This window comes from Oncorhynchus tshawytscha, linkage group LG15, assembly GCF_018296145.1.
Source record: "Oncorhynchus tshawytscha isolate Ot180627B linkage group LG15, Otsh_v2.0, whole genome shotgun sequence".
NCBI lineage: Eukaryota > Metazoa > Chordata > Actinopteri > Salmoniformes > Salmonidae > Oncorhynchus > Oncorhynchus tshawytscha.
This window is the reverse complement of record NC_056443.1, coordinates 4,716,183-4,732,458: the sequence shown is the minus strand read 5'-3', so window position 1 is coordinate 4,732,458 and position 16,276 is coordinate 4,716,183. Positions and strand designations below refer to the sequence as shown.

General features: G+C 44.3%; 1 protein-coding gene across 6 annotated transcripts in view; it reads left to right on the top strand.

Moving 5' to 3' along the window:
* LOC112214183 (synaptotagmin-1) overlaps nucleotides 1-16,276 on the top strand; it is a 254,392-nt gene that overhangs the window by 221,228 nt on the left and 16,888 nt on the right. For 5 of the 6 annotated variants that reach the window (XM_042297972.1, XM_042297974.1, XM_042297973.1 and 2 more), the window contains 4 exons: nucleotides 1,110-1,235; nucleotides 8,161-8,328; nucleotides 10,001-10,168; nucleotides 14,117-14,234. In XM_042297972.1, the coding sequence (XP_042153906.1) occupies nucleotides 1,110-1,235; nucleotides 8,161-8,328; nucleotides 10,001-10,168; nucleotides 14,117-14,234 (580 nt within the window). The remainder of the gene's footprint in view (nucleotides 1-1,109; nucleotides 1,236-8,160; nucleotides 8,329-10,000; nucleotides 10,169-14,116; nucleotides 14,235-16,276) is intronic. The other variant, XM_042297977.1, reaches the window with a different exon arrangement.

Genomic DNA, 16,276 nt, shown 5'->3' with positions numbered 1-16,276 from the left:
CCATCACCATGACAACCACGACAACATCTCTTATCAACACCTACCTACCTACTGCTGGCATGATGCTTATAGCTTCCATCGGCGTGGGGGTAACACATGCAGCTGAGGGTTCTGACAATGCGATTGTGTCTCCTGATGGGTGAATGATAAGTAAACTGAGAATGTGGGGGTCACAACCAGAGTACTGTTCTGTTTACTGAGAATGCCCTGCATGCAACAATGACAGTCTGACAATGTCCGACCTTTGGAAGGCAACTTTGACACTGAATGTACTTGAGAGCTAGTTTTTGCCTCTTTAATCGCATGCTTATCAATAACAAACTGACTGCCCCCCTGCCTCGAACCCGCCTCTCCCCCACCACTACCAGCATCCCTTCAGAACCAGGCTAGCAAAGGAAAACTCACTCTTCTTCTTCTTCATCATCTTCTTCTTCTTCACTCGCGCCACCTCTTTGACATTTCCCTATTGATTTTGTTTTGCACCACAGACTGATCTTCTTGAAATAACATCAAGGGAATTGTCATTGGTGGTTTGCAGAAGCGCTCCTCCCTCTTCCCTCCCTCCCTCCCTCCCTCCCTCCCTCCCTCCCTCCCTCCCTCCCTCCCTCCCTCCCTCCCTCCCTCCCTCCCTCCCTCCCTCCCTCCCTCCCTCCCTCCCTCCCTCCCTCCCTCCCTCCCTCCCTCCCTCCTCCCTCCCTCTCCTTTTCTCTCTCTCTCTCTCTCTCTCTCTCTTTCTCCCTCCCCCTCCCTCCCTACCTCCCTCCCTCCCTCCTCTGCCTGCCCATTACTCTCATCTTTTGGCTCTATCATTTGATCTCTCTCCCCCCTTGCCCCCTCAGACCAAAACACCCACAAATTGATTGAACCGCATCAGGGGTCCCGGCCAGAGGCTAGCGCATCAATGAGCATGTCCTGGTGTTAACCGCTGTGGTGTTTTAGTGCTTGCTCCCCCCATTATAATCCCCCGAAAGAGAGGCAGCTTTTTTCAGGAGACGGGCCCGCTGGCACACCCGCTGGCAGGCCCGGGGCGGGGCAGGGCGACAGACGTCTATGGGGCTGGCACAGGCGGCACACGGAGGGCACTGACTGTTGGTGGGTGTCTCCTTCAGGCCTTGAAGGATGAGGATGACGCTGAGACAGGCCTGACCGATACAGAGAAAGAGCCTGAGCCCAAGGAGGAAGAGAAACTTGGAAAATTACAGTTCAGCCTGGATTACAATTTCACCGAGAATACGGTAAGGGTCCGTCTCTGATATCCACTCTCTCTGTCGTTGTCGTTGTTGTCCGAAACATCTCTCCTTCGTAAGTATGGTCACCCCATCTTCCTCTGTGGTTGGCCCATTGACTCATCAACCCATTTAAAAAAACACTGAGAAAATGTTGCCTACCCAGGATTAGCAGAACATACTCCTACTGTTCATTGTTGTATAACCACTGTTTATAATGAATGCCTATAACTGCAGCATGCTAACCAGAGCTTATCAACTACACCTCACCAGAGGATCACAGTGGTTGGGTGGGTTTGTAAATGAATCACTCCTCCTCTCGCAAACAATCCCGTCTTGGGATTTCGGTATTTCTGGGTTTACCATTTTTCTTTGTAAAAGTGTCCTCTTTCAGCTTTGACGGGAACACGGTCCCCTATGGAATCCATCTTCTGTTTTTTTCCCTCCGTCTGGGTTTTAAAAAGCAGAACGACTTGAGGAGCAGACCAACTTCCAGTTGTGGTGTGACAGATCACAGAGGAGGGTAGAAAGCAGCGTGGAGAGGAAGCTCTGCTGTCCTTCACTGAGGCCCTGCTAACTCCCTGTCATTAACAGAACCGATGGACAGCCTGAGATTAGCCACTCACACTCATCTGTCACTCTGTCTCGTCCACGTGGCCAGGAGTTTTAATTGGCTCACTGGGTTAGAGCATGGTGCTAGCAACACCAGGGTTGTGGGTTCAATTCCCACATGAGCTGAATGGATAGTATGTTGACAGTTTTCTGTGGATTGCTTTGTCACTTTAGGTGAAAGTGTTTGCTGAACCACCATATTATATTATCCACATGTTCGGAACATTAGAGATTCTCCACATGCATCACAACTTTCCCCTGAAAGACCCTCAAGCACTCTGTTTGTCCTTAAATGAAAATGCTTTAGCGAATATAGTGACGGTAACAGACAGTAATGATGCTAATCATGAGGATTAATAATCACAATAATCCCTCACGCACTCAGTTGTTATGGCCATTACAGTCATGGTCATTATCATAATATCAGTCAAATGTATTCTGATAAAGAGCCTTATTACCATTTAAGACGAATGCACTAACTCAATACTAGTCACATTACTTATTTTATATATTGGGTCCAATATAGCTTTCTCCATTCCCAGTAGTTTACTGAGCTGTCATGCAGTGTAAAACCATACCAGCCTGTTCTGTTCTGTGAGACTGTGATTACAGTGGTCCATTAATAATAAGCACCGTAATTCCATAATGGATCCATAATGAATGGATGGCAGTTGTCACTGTGTGTGTGACAGAAACCTGGAGCATTGGGCCCGGTGCTCACTGACTGTACCCAGCTCTGAGGCTGAGAGACAAAGCCAGTGAACCAGGGACTTTCAGTTCAGTTCAGCAACAGCTACAGCAGAGAGCCACAGAGCCTCCTATTCACTCAGCTCCTGTGTCTTCAGATCAGGTCCACAGAGTAGAAGCAATCACGGTGAAAAGACTGTCCTAGTCTGAGGAAGAGTGGCTGGCGCAGGTGATTGTTCCACTCTTGTCCTCTGCTGAGAACTTTGGAGGGGAGGGGGAGTAGCAGGGGGGACAGGAGGGCTAAACTCTCGTTTTGTTTAAAGGTAATCTGCCCTTCTCAGCTCAGTAGAGCAGGGCCTCTCTCTGAATGAAGGAAAGAGAAAGACCAGTATGGTCAAATGTCTCCGCCTGGTTCTGTTAGTTAAGCACCAGTGATGGCTACTGGCCCAGGCCTCTATTAGAATGGGGGTGTGAGGGTTTAATGAGAGCACAAGTTAGTAAAGGATTCGGTACCCAGAGTACGGTGGCCGTATAAAGCAGCTCCATCACAAATGATCCACAAAGGAGCCAGAATGGGAAACATAATATGCTATTTCCCACTTTCAACATCATAGTAATTTCCCTTTTAATGGGACGAAAGTAGACCCTCTGCATTTATAAAAGAGAGTCTACCGTCTCCCTTATATTGGGTAGGAATAATTAAAACCACCGTTTTTCCCCATTACCTTTCTCTCTCTCCAAATGTACTTCTACCATTGACCTCTGAAAGAGAATACATTCTCAGAGGCTCCAGCAAAAAGCAGGAGAAGACAGGAGGAATATGACAGCTCCATTCATATCCCCTTTCACTTTCGCTTTCTCCTTTGAACTGTGCAGTGTTTGTGTGGCTATGTGGAGCCATGGTGGCAGGGAGGGACCAGGGAGAGAGTATCAGAACAACTTGATTCAGGATGTGCTGCCCGGGGCTTAGTCACAATTGCAGGTGCACACCGTTCTCCAGCCTCCCGTAAGCGGCCAATATCACACATACAGGGAAGGGTTATGACCCAGCAGGCCCTTCTCGGACAGGACCCTGCCCCTCCGTTAAACATACACACAGGTTTACAGACCTGGGGAATGTGAAAGAAGCCAGATCAGATGTTCAGTATCGTGAGGATCATATAACACAAACACAGATTGGAATAGTACCCTTTTAATAAACCAGATTAGTAGTACCCTTGTAATAATCCAGTTTAGTAGTACCTTTTAATAATCCAGATTAGTAGTACCCTTTTAATAATCCAGTTTAGTAGTACCCTTTTAATAATCCAGTTTAGTAGTACCTTCAAGTTTCAGTGGTGGAAAAAGTACCCAATTGTCATACTTGAGTAAAAGTAAAGATACTTTAATAGGAATTGACTCAAGTTAAAGTGAAAGTCACCCAGTAAAATTCTACTTGAGTGAAAGTCCCAAAGTATTTGGGTTTAAATATACAGTACTTAAGTGTCAAAAGTAAAAGTGTAAATCATTTAAAATACTTCTATTAGGCAATCTAAATGGCACAATTTTTTCTTGTTTCTTTTAATTTACGGATAGTCAAAGGCAAACTCCAGCACTCAGACATAATTTACAAATGAAGCATTTGTGTTTCGTAAGTCTGTCAGATCAGAGGCAGTAGGGGGACCAAGGATGTTCTCTTGATAAGTGTGTGAATTGGACCATTTTCCTGTCCTGTTAAGCATTCAAAATGTAAAGACTACGTTTGGGTGTCAGGGAAAATGTAGGGAGGAAAATGTACATTATTTTCTTTAGGAATGTAGTGGAGTAAAAGTTGTCAAAAATATAAATATTAAAGTAAAGTACAGATACCCCAAAAAACTACTTAAGTAGTCATTTAAAGTATTTTTTAAGTACTTTATACCACTGTCCAGTTTAGTAGTCCCCTTTAATAATCCACTTTAGTGTAGCTGTTGGCCCCTTTCTACACTCGACTCAACTGGTCCCTCTGAGAATATTCAAATATGATGAAATATTCAGCTAGTCTGAATCTGACTGTTTAACTCTTGACTGTGGACATGTGTTCTGTATGTGTTGTATTAACCAATAGAGGTGGTTTCACAGCAGAACATCTGATGTGAGTTTTGTAATAGGTAAAACCTAGTAAGTAAACAGTCTTTGTCACAGTACTCCAGTCCCATCATCCTCTTAGAGATGATGGAGATGAGTCCAGGTGGGTGGAGGCTCACAGTAAATGCAGTGTGACACTGTGTAGCAGGGCACCTGACACTGCTTCTCTCTGGACAACTGTAGGGAAATCTAATGGACAGCATGTCAGGATTAATCGACACACTTGCATAGAGATGACTGCTGGTTAACATTTTGAGCTCTGCAGAATTTTTTTTGAAAGCTACAATATCATCACAGTGAGGTCTTTGGTAAGTGATGGGCAGGATAATTGTACTTGCAGTGCCTTCAGAAAGTATTCACACACCAGTTACAGAGTTTAATGGCTGTGATAAGACAAAACTGAGGATAGATGAACAACATTATTTAACCTAAATAACAGAGTGAAAAGAAAGAAGCCTGTACAGAATAAAAAATATTCCAAAACATGCATCTCGTTTGCAAAAAGGCACTAATGTAAAACTGCAAAAAAATGAACTTAATGTCCTGAATACATAGTGTTATGTTTGGGGCAAATCATCCAACACATCACTGAGTACCACTCCTCATATATTCAACCATGGTGGTGGCTGCATCATGTTATGGGTATGCTTGTCATCGTCAAGGACCAGGGAGTTATTTAGGATGAAAAGAAACGGAATAGAGCCAAGCACAGGCAAAATCCTAGAGGGGAAACCTGGTCTAGTCTGCTTTCCAACAGACACTGGTAGAACTTCATCTTTCAGCAGGACAATAACCAAAAACACAAGGCCAAATGTACACTGGAGTTGCTTACCAAGACGACATTGATTGTTTCTAAGTGGTCCATTTACAGTTTTGACTTAAATTGTCTTGAAAATCTATGGCAAGATTTGAAAATGGCTGTCTAGCAATGATCGATAAGTAATTTGACAGAGCTTGAAGATTTTTACAATCTAGGTGTGTAAAGCTCTTAGAGATGTACCTAGAGTGACTCACAGCTGCAAACACTGACAAAGGTGATTCTAGCATGTATTCCCTCAGGGGTGTGAATACTTATGTAAATTACATATTTCTGTGTTAAATTGTCATACATTTGCTAACGTTTCTAGAAACATGTTTCGCTTTGTCATTATGGGGTATTGTGTGTAGATGGGTGAGAGAACAAAAATATATTTAATCCATTTTGAAGAACATACATGTACATAATCTTAGTCATTCCCTTTGGGTTGCTTTAGCTTTATGTTCAAACTACACTGAGTGTACAACATATTAGGAACACCTAATAATTTCCATGACATAGACTGACCAGGTGTATCCAGCTGAAAGTTATGATCCCTTATTGATGTTACCAGCTAAATTCGCTTCAATCCGTATAGATGGAGGGGAGGAGACAGGTTTAAGAAGGATTTTTAAGCCTTGAGACTATTGATACATGGATTGTATATGTGTGCCATTCAGAGGGTGAATGGGCAAGACAAATGATTTACAGTGGGGCAAAAAAAGTATTTAGTCAGCCACCAATTGTGCAAGTTCTCCCACTTAAAAAGATGAGAGGGGCCTGTAATTTTCATCATAGGTACACTTCAACTATGACAGACAAAATGAGAAACAAAATCCAGAAAATCACATTGTAGGATTTTTTATGAATTTATTTGCAAATTATGGTGGAAAATAAGTATTTGGTCAATAACAAAAGTTTATCTCAATACTTTGTTATATACCCTTTGTTGGCAATGACAGAGGTCAAACGTTTTCTGTAAGTCTTCACAAGGTTTTCACACACTGTGAAGAGGAGATCTGCATGGAGGAATGGGCCACCATAATTTGCAAATAAATTCATTCAAAATCCTACAATGTGATTTTCTGGATTTTTTTTCTAATTTTGTCTGTCATAGTTGAAGTGTACCTATGATGAAAATTACAGGCCTCTCTCATCTTTTTAAGTGGGAGAACTTGCACTAGACTATAGACTATTAGAGGGAGGGAGGAACATGTACTGTAACCTACACACACACTGGAAAATATGTTCTGGCAGGCACTGGAATACGTTTCTAAATGACAGTGAGGGCACTGTGTTGCATTTTTTGTCGGACTGGTAAAAATTCCTGGAGTGTAAAATAACCTTATTAACCGGTTACCATGCTTTTAAAATAATGGTTCTGTTCTGGAACAGTATACAGTAGATCACTTTCGTTCTCGGTTCTGGTTCTGTTCCTCGAAAAAATGTAATTATTTTCCGGGTTTTTGTTCTGTTCCCTGAACCGCTTCTAGATGGAACCCCCTCTGCTCAGTGTATATAACAAGAATATAATGTTTTTGTGTATATAACAAGAATATAACAATGTTTTGAGAATGTTATGCAGTAGTATGGGTGCATTTTAGCACAATATCACCCCCATTGGCAGAGGGGGTTCCATCTATGTTCCTTCCATGTTGTGTATATGGAGTATTTGCTTTGGCCTCTGTATTGTGTCATCACACAGTCATCCCCCACTCCCATCATTTTTTAAACTAGGCAAGTCAGTTAAGAACAAATTCTTATTTACAATGACAGCCTAACCCAGCCAACGCAGGCCAATTGCGCGCAGCCCTATGGGACTCCCAATCATGGCCGGTTGTGATTCAGCTTGGAATCGAACCAGGGTCTGTAGAGTGCTAGACTGAGCTGCAGTGCCTTAGACCACTGCGCCACTCAGGAGCTCTTCCTACAGCTGGAGTCCCATCACCCTCTCCCCTGAGCCTTGCTTTAGCACTGATCTGAACTGCGAAAACACGGGTCACAAATTCTGATGAGATCCAGCATTCGTTGCTATACCGATCCATGCGTTTTGATGACAGAGGGTAGCCTCATTTCTCACGCTCCAATAATTCATGCTGGCTGGCTGGCTCTGACAACTGCTGGAGAGCTCCATGGTTGAGTGCCCTGGTCCCCTTCCAGATTGCCGGTTGATGGCTGCCTGACAGGAAGTTGATTGACTGACTAGGAGGCCTCAATAGGCCCTTGGAGGAAGCAGCTGTGACTGGCAGGTCAATCAGCCTCCCCTGCCCCCCCAGCATGGTTATCAATTATCAGCCTGATGTGGTGCTTTGGCTTAAACCATCATGGCTTTCACAGAAGTGTGACTTTTAATATCACCTATGGCCTACCTCCATGATTTGAAATGTAAAGAGTTACAGATGAGAAGGTATGGATGAGTCCCTTTGTAAGAGATTACCGATGGGCCTCTTTCTCATAATTCAATCAAAACTATAGAGGCTCTTGACTTCAATTCTGCTGGTGATCGTTTTAAACCCATGCCATGTCGTGTCTCTCCATCCTAGTTTTTTTTTACCAGTGATGAGACCGGGGGTTATTCCAATTGAACCAAAGCTTGGTGCTCTGTTAGAATGGTGGTGGGATGACAGTCATATCAAGGCTCTGGTATTGCTGTGGGTAGTCTGGTATTGCTATGGGTAGGACTGTAGTGCTGACTAGTCTCTGTTGTCTCCCCTCCACCCTTCCTCTCCTCAGCTCATAGTAGGGATCATCCAAGCAGCGGACCTTCCAGCCATGGACATGGGCGGCACCTCGGACCCCTACGTCAAGGTCTACCTGCTACCTGACAAGAAGAAGAAGTTTGAGACCAAGGTCCACCGGAAGACCCTAAACCCCACCTTCAACGAGCAGTTCCAATTTAAGGTACTTATTCAAGGTCTAAGAGTAGACTAGACAATAATACACCCATGCAACTCTCAAACCTTGTCTTGTGCAGCAGTAGTATTAGTAGTAGTAGTCGTAGCAGTAGTAGTAGTAGTAGTAGTAGTAGTAGTAGTCGTAGCAGTAGCAGTAGTAGTAGTAGTAGTTGCTGTTGTTGTATTAGTAGTAGTATTAGTTGTTGTAGTAGTAGTAGAAGTAGTAAACTTTGTATTCCAAAATAGCAACAATATACATTTCTAAAGGAATAGGACAAATACACAATACACAAACCATACATTGCACACAGTAGTTTAAGCAGGTTGTGTTTCTTTGTTCTATGACAAAGTCATTTGCATGCTGTGGTGTGTTCGTTCGGGTAAGGTGTGTAGACATGGAGCAGCTGGCCCCGTAACAAGCTGCTGACAGACTGCCTCCTGGTCCACACAGCTGGCCCAGTAACAAGCTCCTGACAGACTGCCTCCTGGTCCACACAGCTGGCCCCGTAACAAGCTGCTGACAGACTGCCTCCTGGTCCACACAGCTGGCCCAGTAACAAGCTCCTGACAGACTGCCTCTTGGTCCATACAGCTGGCCCAGTAACAAGCTGCTGACAGACTGCCTCTTGGTCCATACAGCTGGCCCAGTAACAACCTGCTGACAGACAGCCTCCTGGTCCACACAGCCTCTGTATGATCAGGATTCACACAGGCAGATGCAAACTTCCATCTATGATTATTCTCTCTCTCTCTTTCTTGTTTTGATTTGGCCTAAATTTGAGCAAAAGATCCTCCGTTTCGAAAATGTGATTGTAGCTACAATATCTCAGCCTTGGAGGAAGAGTTGTGGTATTCACCCAGCAGTAAAAAGATAACAGGTGTTTGTCTGCAGCGAGGAATACGTAGCATATGTGGGGGGCTGGGGGGATGCTGGTTGCCAGATTGGTTAAATACCAGTAGCATATTTATTTTGGAATTCAGAAAACATGGTAGATCTGTGAAGCTTTATTTATCCCACCGGCGCCTACTTGTAATCACAAGTGGCTCCATTATAGAAATGAAGGAGCTAGGAGTGTTCTTTGGTCTTGGTGGTGATAGTGTCAAGGACAAACTTCAGAAGTCTTATCTCTTTTCTAGCCAATCAGGCAGTTTGTCACCATGTTGTAACAAGACGCCGTGTATAATGAGCTTTGTCTGCCTCAATTGGAGGCAATCAGGAATCAAATCCCAGACACCACTCTCATCCACTCTTCACCATCCCCTCCACCAGCACCCCTTCCTTCGCCCCGGATCTCTGGCGGATAAGACTGCCTGCCGCCTGTCTGTCACAGATAGGACTGGAGAAGGAAGGAGAGGAGGAGGAGGGAGGAGGAGGCGGGTTGATTGATTTGTAATGCTCTAGAACCAGAACTTCCCCAACTCACGACAACTCCTCTCCATTCCTTGACAAGTAATATCAGTGCCTGGAAGTAGCTTTGATGCAGCGTGCCAATCTGGCGGCCATTTTGTAAAGCACCACTTTCACCACTGTGCTACTACAGTTGTCAACAATAGACTACTTCAATTTATCCTTAGTTTGAGATAAGTTCCACCAGAAGACACTTAGAGAGGTTTCAAGTTCGGACAGACTCTCTTCTAGTGATTATATGCACAAGTTCAGTCCTCATGGTTCTCCCCAGGTGCCCTACGTCGAGCTGGGAGGCAAGACACTGATGATGACGGTGTACGACTTTGACCGCTTCTCCAAGCATGACGCCATCGGAGACGTGAAGCTGCCCATGAACAAGATTGACTTTAGTCACGTGACCGAGGAGTGGCGGGATCTTGTGAGCGCCGAGAAGGAGGAGGTAAATAATATAATATATATATAATATAACATCTCTAAGTTTACACATCAGAAACTCCTAATATTTTCTTCCCCAAAGTTATGACAGTTGACTACCAGTATGGAGTGTTGTCACCAAGGTAACAGTTCATTTCTAGAAAATCCACGATCAGACATTTTAAATGACACGTTTTATCACACGTCAATCGTATGACTATGTTAAAAATGTTTTACCTGGGATCGAAGAGTGAGCTCAGTGCCAAACAGTAGTTGGGGGTATTCCATCTCTCATAGAACATGTAACTTAATCATCTCTCCATGCTTCTCATTCTATTAATAAAAGTGTGCAGGAAATACAATGTTCAAGGTAAATGTTATGGCGTGCAGCATTTAAGCGTGGGTTGCTCGGGGAACCTTGTTTTTAGCAGCACGCTAGGTTCATGTAAAGGTTCATTTTCACACCTGTGGTGCCAGAGAGTGGAAGGACATCTCAATCTGCAGCGTTGTTCCAGAACCAGACAAGCTACACCTGATCACTTCACGTGAGGCTTGAGACACTGTCTTAACGCCCTTAAAGTGGTAGTCGCTCACTTGAGTGGGCGTTCGCTGAAGGTTTTGATTTGATTTGAAAGGGCCACTTTCACTATCGTTAGCACCATCTTAAACACTATATGATTATACAAATGTTGAAATGTGATCATTGTGCGAAGGCTTTAAGGATAATGTGACACACCAAGCAACTTGTGTAAGAGACAATGGGGTCAAGAAGAAGTTCCTGTCCTCATTGAATGTGTGTAACAGTGGCCGAAAGGAATGTTTCACACATCAGCCGTGTCTCAGTGGCTGCAAATGACACCCAACGAGGTCCTAGCAGTTAGCTAAAGAGATGCTCTGAACAGCCCATCCTCTAGTCTGGTCCCAGATCTGTTTGTGCGCTATAGCCAACTCCTATTTCTCCCCATGCTTCTACATTTGGCACGACCACACTAGACTAAGGGCAAAATTGGTCCTTCAGAATAATCCCAATATCCACTCAGAAAAATGTATGGACACATTACCCATATCTATGCAAATATATGCATCCACACAGAGTGAGAGGCATGTTGAACCAGATATTTCCTCTGGGGTATGATTTAAGCAATAAGGCCCGAGGATGTGTGGTATATGGCTAATATACAACGGCTAATGGCTGTTCATATGCACAACGCAACGCGAATTGCCTGGACACAGCCCTTAGCCATGGTATATTGGCCATATACCACAAACCCCCAAGGTTCCTAATTGCTTAATTATAAACTGGGTGATTTGAGCCTTGAATGCTGATTGGTATACTGGTTACACATGGAATTAGAACAGTAAAAACATAAAAACAGGCCTTAGCCCTGGTATATTGGCCATATACCACACCCCCTCGTGCCTTATTGCTTAATTATACCATGGTATTGTTGAATACTCGTTTATGATTGGCTTGAAGGGCATTCTAGAGCATGGATTATTTCCCTATAACGCACATTATATCAGCACTGTAGAATTCAATGGCCATAGTTCCTTCTTATATGTTCTATGTTTGAGCTGCTTTTGAAAGAAAAACTTGAATTGAAAACATTATTGGCATTGTTTAATTAGATTTTCATAATAGCAAGCTAGGACTAAACTAGCAAGTCTGTTTGTTTGGCTATCAAAGCAACTACTGTATCTTTCTAGTAAACTTACTATCTAGTAAACAGTGGATGTTGAACACATTTCTACCTGCAAATGAACACATTTGTAGCAGTAAATGTGTTAAATTATAGCCATGGTATAAAAGGGATAATCAACTCTGGGCTCTATCCGTTCTCTGAAAAATTATACAACTCCGTGGAAGGTTCCACGTCATGCATTATTCTCTACAGAATGCATAGACCCTTGTTGATTATCCCTTACATATACAGTAGGTCTGTGGTAAAGATAACATGGCGGCATTCTGTTCATATAACTTTAAAATGAAGTCAAACACTGCCAGAATAACAGATGGATTCCAGATGAATTCAGAAGGAATCCAATCTTTTTTAAGCGACACATGTTTTTACCCCCAAGCCTCCTAAGACTCCTGAACAGGTAACCAAATGGTTACCCGGACTATTTGCATTGTGCGCCCCCTAACCGGGCTATCTGCAATGTGTCCCAACAACCGCCAACCCCTCTTTTTACGCTACTGCTACTCTTTGTTCCCATACCTACATGTACATACTACCTCAATAAGCCTGACTAACTTGTGTCTGTATATATCCTTGCTACCTTGCTACTCTTATTTTCAAACATCTTTTTACTGTTGTTTTATTTCTTTACTTACCTACACACACACACACACACACACACACACACATACTTTTTTTCGCACTATTGGTTAGAGCCTGTAAGTAAGCATTTCACTGTAAGGTCTACCTGTTGTATTCGGCGCACGTGACAAATAAACTTTGATTTGATTCGATATCAGGGGGTTTCATAATTTGTTTGTTTTCCACTGTGTATTCTTCTAGAAACAAAGGTTCCTTACAACGGCGTCTGTTGTCGAGAAGAAAAGTGATGCGGTGACAATTGGATTTTCCTGCAAACGTGCTTTGAAATAACACACCAATATTGGCTGAGGGAACCACGGACCATGCATTTTATTAGCTACAAAATGTTAGACTCTTCCTACTCGGTTGTATAACAGTGTTGACATAGCGAAAACATCCTCCTCAACCTGGCGGGTCAAACACGAGGCGCTCTCGGCAGGAGAGGCAGTGCTGGCCTTTCCCAGATATTTCTGGAATATATTAGACCATGATGGCTTCAGACAAGCATGATTTATTTCAGCGTTTCTTTCTCTCAGTCTCTCTGCCCATGTCTCCCCAGGAGGAGTGTGTGTTTATGTTGATGAAGCTGGAGCCTCAGTCATTAAAGTGAGTCTATTTAGTCCCGTCGGCTCTGGGCTGAGTGTACAGGCCAGGCACGGCTAGATACACTGACTGAGTAATGGCAATCCAGGCTGAGAATAAATCTGCCCCATATACAACTCACATCTGGCAACCGTATTATATTCTCATCACATATATTTAGTATTAAGGAATCGGTCTTGATTGTAATTTGATAAAAGACCTCTGGTATATAACACAAAAATCAATGTTCAGGCCTCCTTGGCCCTTGATTTATGAGGTCTATTCATAGTGGCTGTTTCCAATCATGTGTAATTCAAGTTGGACCTGGGACACTTATTGAGCGTCAGTCTGTTCTACTTGTTAACATGTGTAATTCCAGAAATATAAATCACATTTTGAGTCTGTTTGCTCTGTGACTACGATTGTTTATTTCTATGTTGATGTGTATGACACAAGGGAACGATTGATGACGTTCTGTCTCTCAGCAGCTATAACCTCAACCAATAACCTCTACAACAGGGGTTCCCCCAACTGCATTCAGCAGCGGGATGTTTTTTCCTTGAGCGGATGGTCGGGGGTCCCGGAACATAATTGCAAATAATTTGTCAAATTGACCACAAGATGCCCAAACAAATATAATATTTGACTAAATCATAAGAATTTAAAACCTTGATTACATTTGGATATGGCAACATATGTATCCCTATTATGCGTTGGAATACTTGGGGACAGATTTACTAAATTAAAATCTCTTGGAGCTGAATTCCTGTTTTTTTGTTACGTTATTTTATGTCGTCGTCGTCGTCCCCCCCAAAACAAAATTGCTCAGAAAACTTGGGGGCAAAGAAATTCCACCCAAGGGCCAAATTTGGCCCACGGGCCGCCAGTTGGGAAACCCTGCCCTAAAAAGATCCAAGAAAACCCAAATGGGAAAACAGAATCCATATGAAAGCATTCAAGCTTTTAGTCAGACAAGACTACACACCCAAAACATGTGTCACTTCGGCAGACAACTTCATCCTTATTCATAGCTATGGTCATGACTCCTCTCTCTCTCTCTCCTCTCACAGCAAGAGAAGCTGGGTGATATCTGCTTCTCCCTGCGATACGTGCCCACCGCTGGTAAGCTGACCGTGGTCATCCTGGAGGCCAAGAACCTGAAGAAGATGGACGTGGGAGGCTTGTCAGGTGAGCAGAGCAGAGCTTGAGGGCCACAACAAGGATGGCCAGGCAAGAGGATTGACAGCCAGGGGGCCTAAGATGGTAGTAAGGAATTTTTCCTCCAGACCTGCTCTCATCTGTGTCATGTCCACTCAAGAGGAGGGGCTGTCATTATGAAACCCTCAGTCAAAGCCACTCTCTCTCTCTCTGGTAATGAACGCTCTCAGGGTGTTACAGTATGTATTAGAAACCATTGTTTTGCCCTCTCCCCTCTCTGTGCTGTTCTAGGGGTTTTGCTGAAGGCTTGGTGAGTCATTGTGGGGCCCAGTGTTTTGTCTGGTTGGACTTTGGGAAATTGGTGTCTGTTGGAGACTTTGAGCTCTGATTGTGCTGCACTTTCACTCCCCGCTGGCTTTCCACGCGACAGGCTCATCTTTTGTCTGAGAAAATCTGCGGCAGCAATCACTTCAGTGTCTCCTATTTTCCTGCAGCTATTTCTCTCAAACAACAACCGTCCCCAACCAATCATTGCCCACCATTATATTGGCAGGAGATAACAGATAGCATCTGAAGTGATTAATGTATGTCTAAACTCTACCTCCAAAATGTGGACAGCAATAGAAATGGCATTTTGTCCTCCAGAACAATGCCAATGTGATGCCAATGTGATGCCAACAGAACATGTGGTTAGACCCAGGTACTCCAGGGATCAGGGGTGTGGGTGGTGGTTACTGGGCTCCACTGTGCAGACCTGCTGTTGCGTGGGAGAAAATACACAAGGACAGTAATGATCGCAGTGGGCACTAATGAACACCCTGCTTTATGTTGCTGGGAGAACCCATAGGAACTACACTGAAGTAACGCTTTGGAAAGTCACCTGGCCATTGTGGCCATGGTTCACTAATGCACCTGTAGAGGCTCATAGATAGACACTTTTCTAATGAATTGACCAACTCTGAAAAGTGAGCCTGATGCCATGTTAACAGAATGTTTCATTTGCGATAGTCACCACGCATTCCACGCACACACACACACACACACACACACACACACAACACATGGCACACACTCCTGAGCATGTTCAGGTGTGTGTGTACTGCAGAGAGTAATCCATCTAGTGTTTACGCAGCTTCCCATCCATCAGTGAGCATGGGGCAGAACTCTCCCTGAGGGCCAGAGAACGCCATGATGGATACCAGACACTCTCCCATGTAGCTCCCCTCGGAACATCACACCATCACACCACCAATACTGTTCTACACAGAAAGGTGGACAGGAGGAAGTTGTCGCTGCTGCACCACTCAGAGATGAGCAAAGAAATCTAATTTTCTAAACCTTTCCTCTTGGAAGGAGGGCTATGTGGGCGCGGGCCCCTTCTAGCAAGCAGAGCCAGCTGTGTACATTTCCTGTATGGTCCTGGTGATATGGGCCATTCAGGAGCTAGAAATAGGAGCCCACCTGAACCATTCATCACTCCACCCCACAAAGAGCCCCCCCAGCCCCCAAATCCCCCCTTCCACAGCTGGGTCCACCCCACCCCTCCCGTCTCCCTGGCTCTCTCCTATCCATTCCTTGGACCATTTCTAATCCCCTATCCTCCTCTTCCTCCCTGTCCTTCCTCCTAACCTTAACCCTCTCCAGGCTGCAGTTATCATGCATCTAGTCCATTCTCCCTCCCCGTGCCTCACAGCCTAGCAGGTCATCAGTGCCTGACTTGCCTAACAGAACCGCTACCTCACACTAGCCCAAGACCTTCCGTCATCTGTCAGAGTAGTGTGCCTGGTAGCCATTAGCCAGAACCCATGCCTCCCCGCTTGCATTTCCACTTGAAGCATAAGCTCTCATCTGTCGCCATTTGCATCATGGGATTGGCCACATCCTAAGCTGTCAATCAAGCTGATGAGGTAATAGAAGGGAGGCAGTTTGAAGGCCAGGCAGTTACTGTGGGAAACTTATTCCGAAGGAAAGTGGTTAGTAAGGTTGGCTGGGCTTGACATGCAATATGCCAAGGGTAATTGGCGCATGGTCTATCTAGTGTGTTTAAAAGGTCAAAGTGGAGCCAAGTCTGG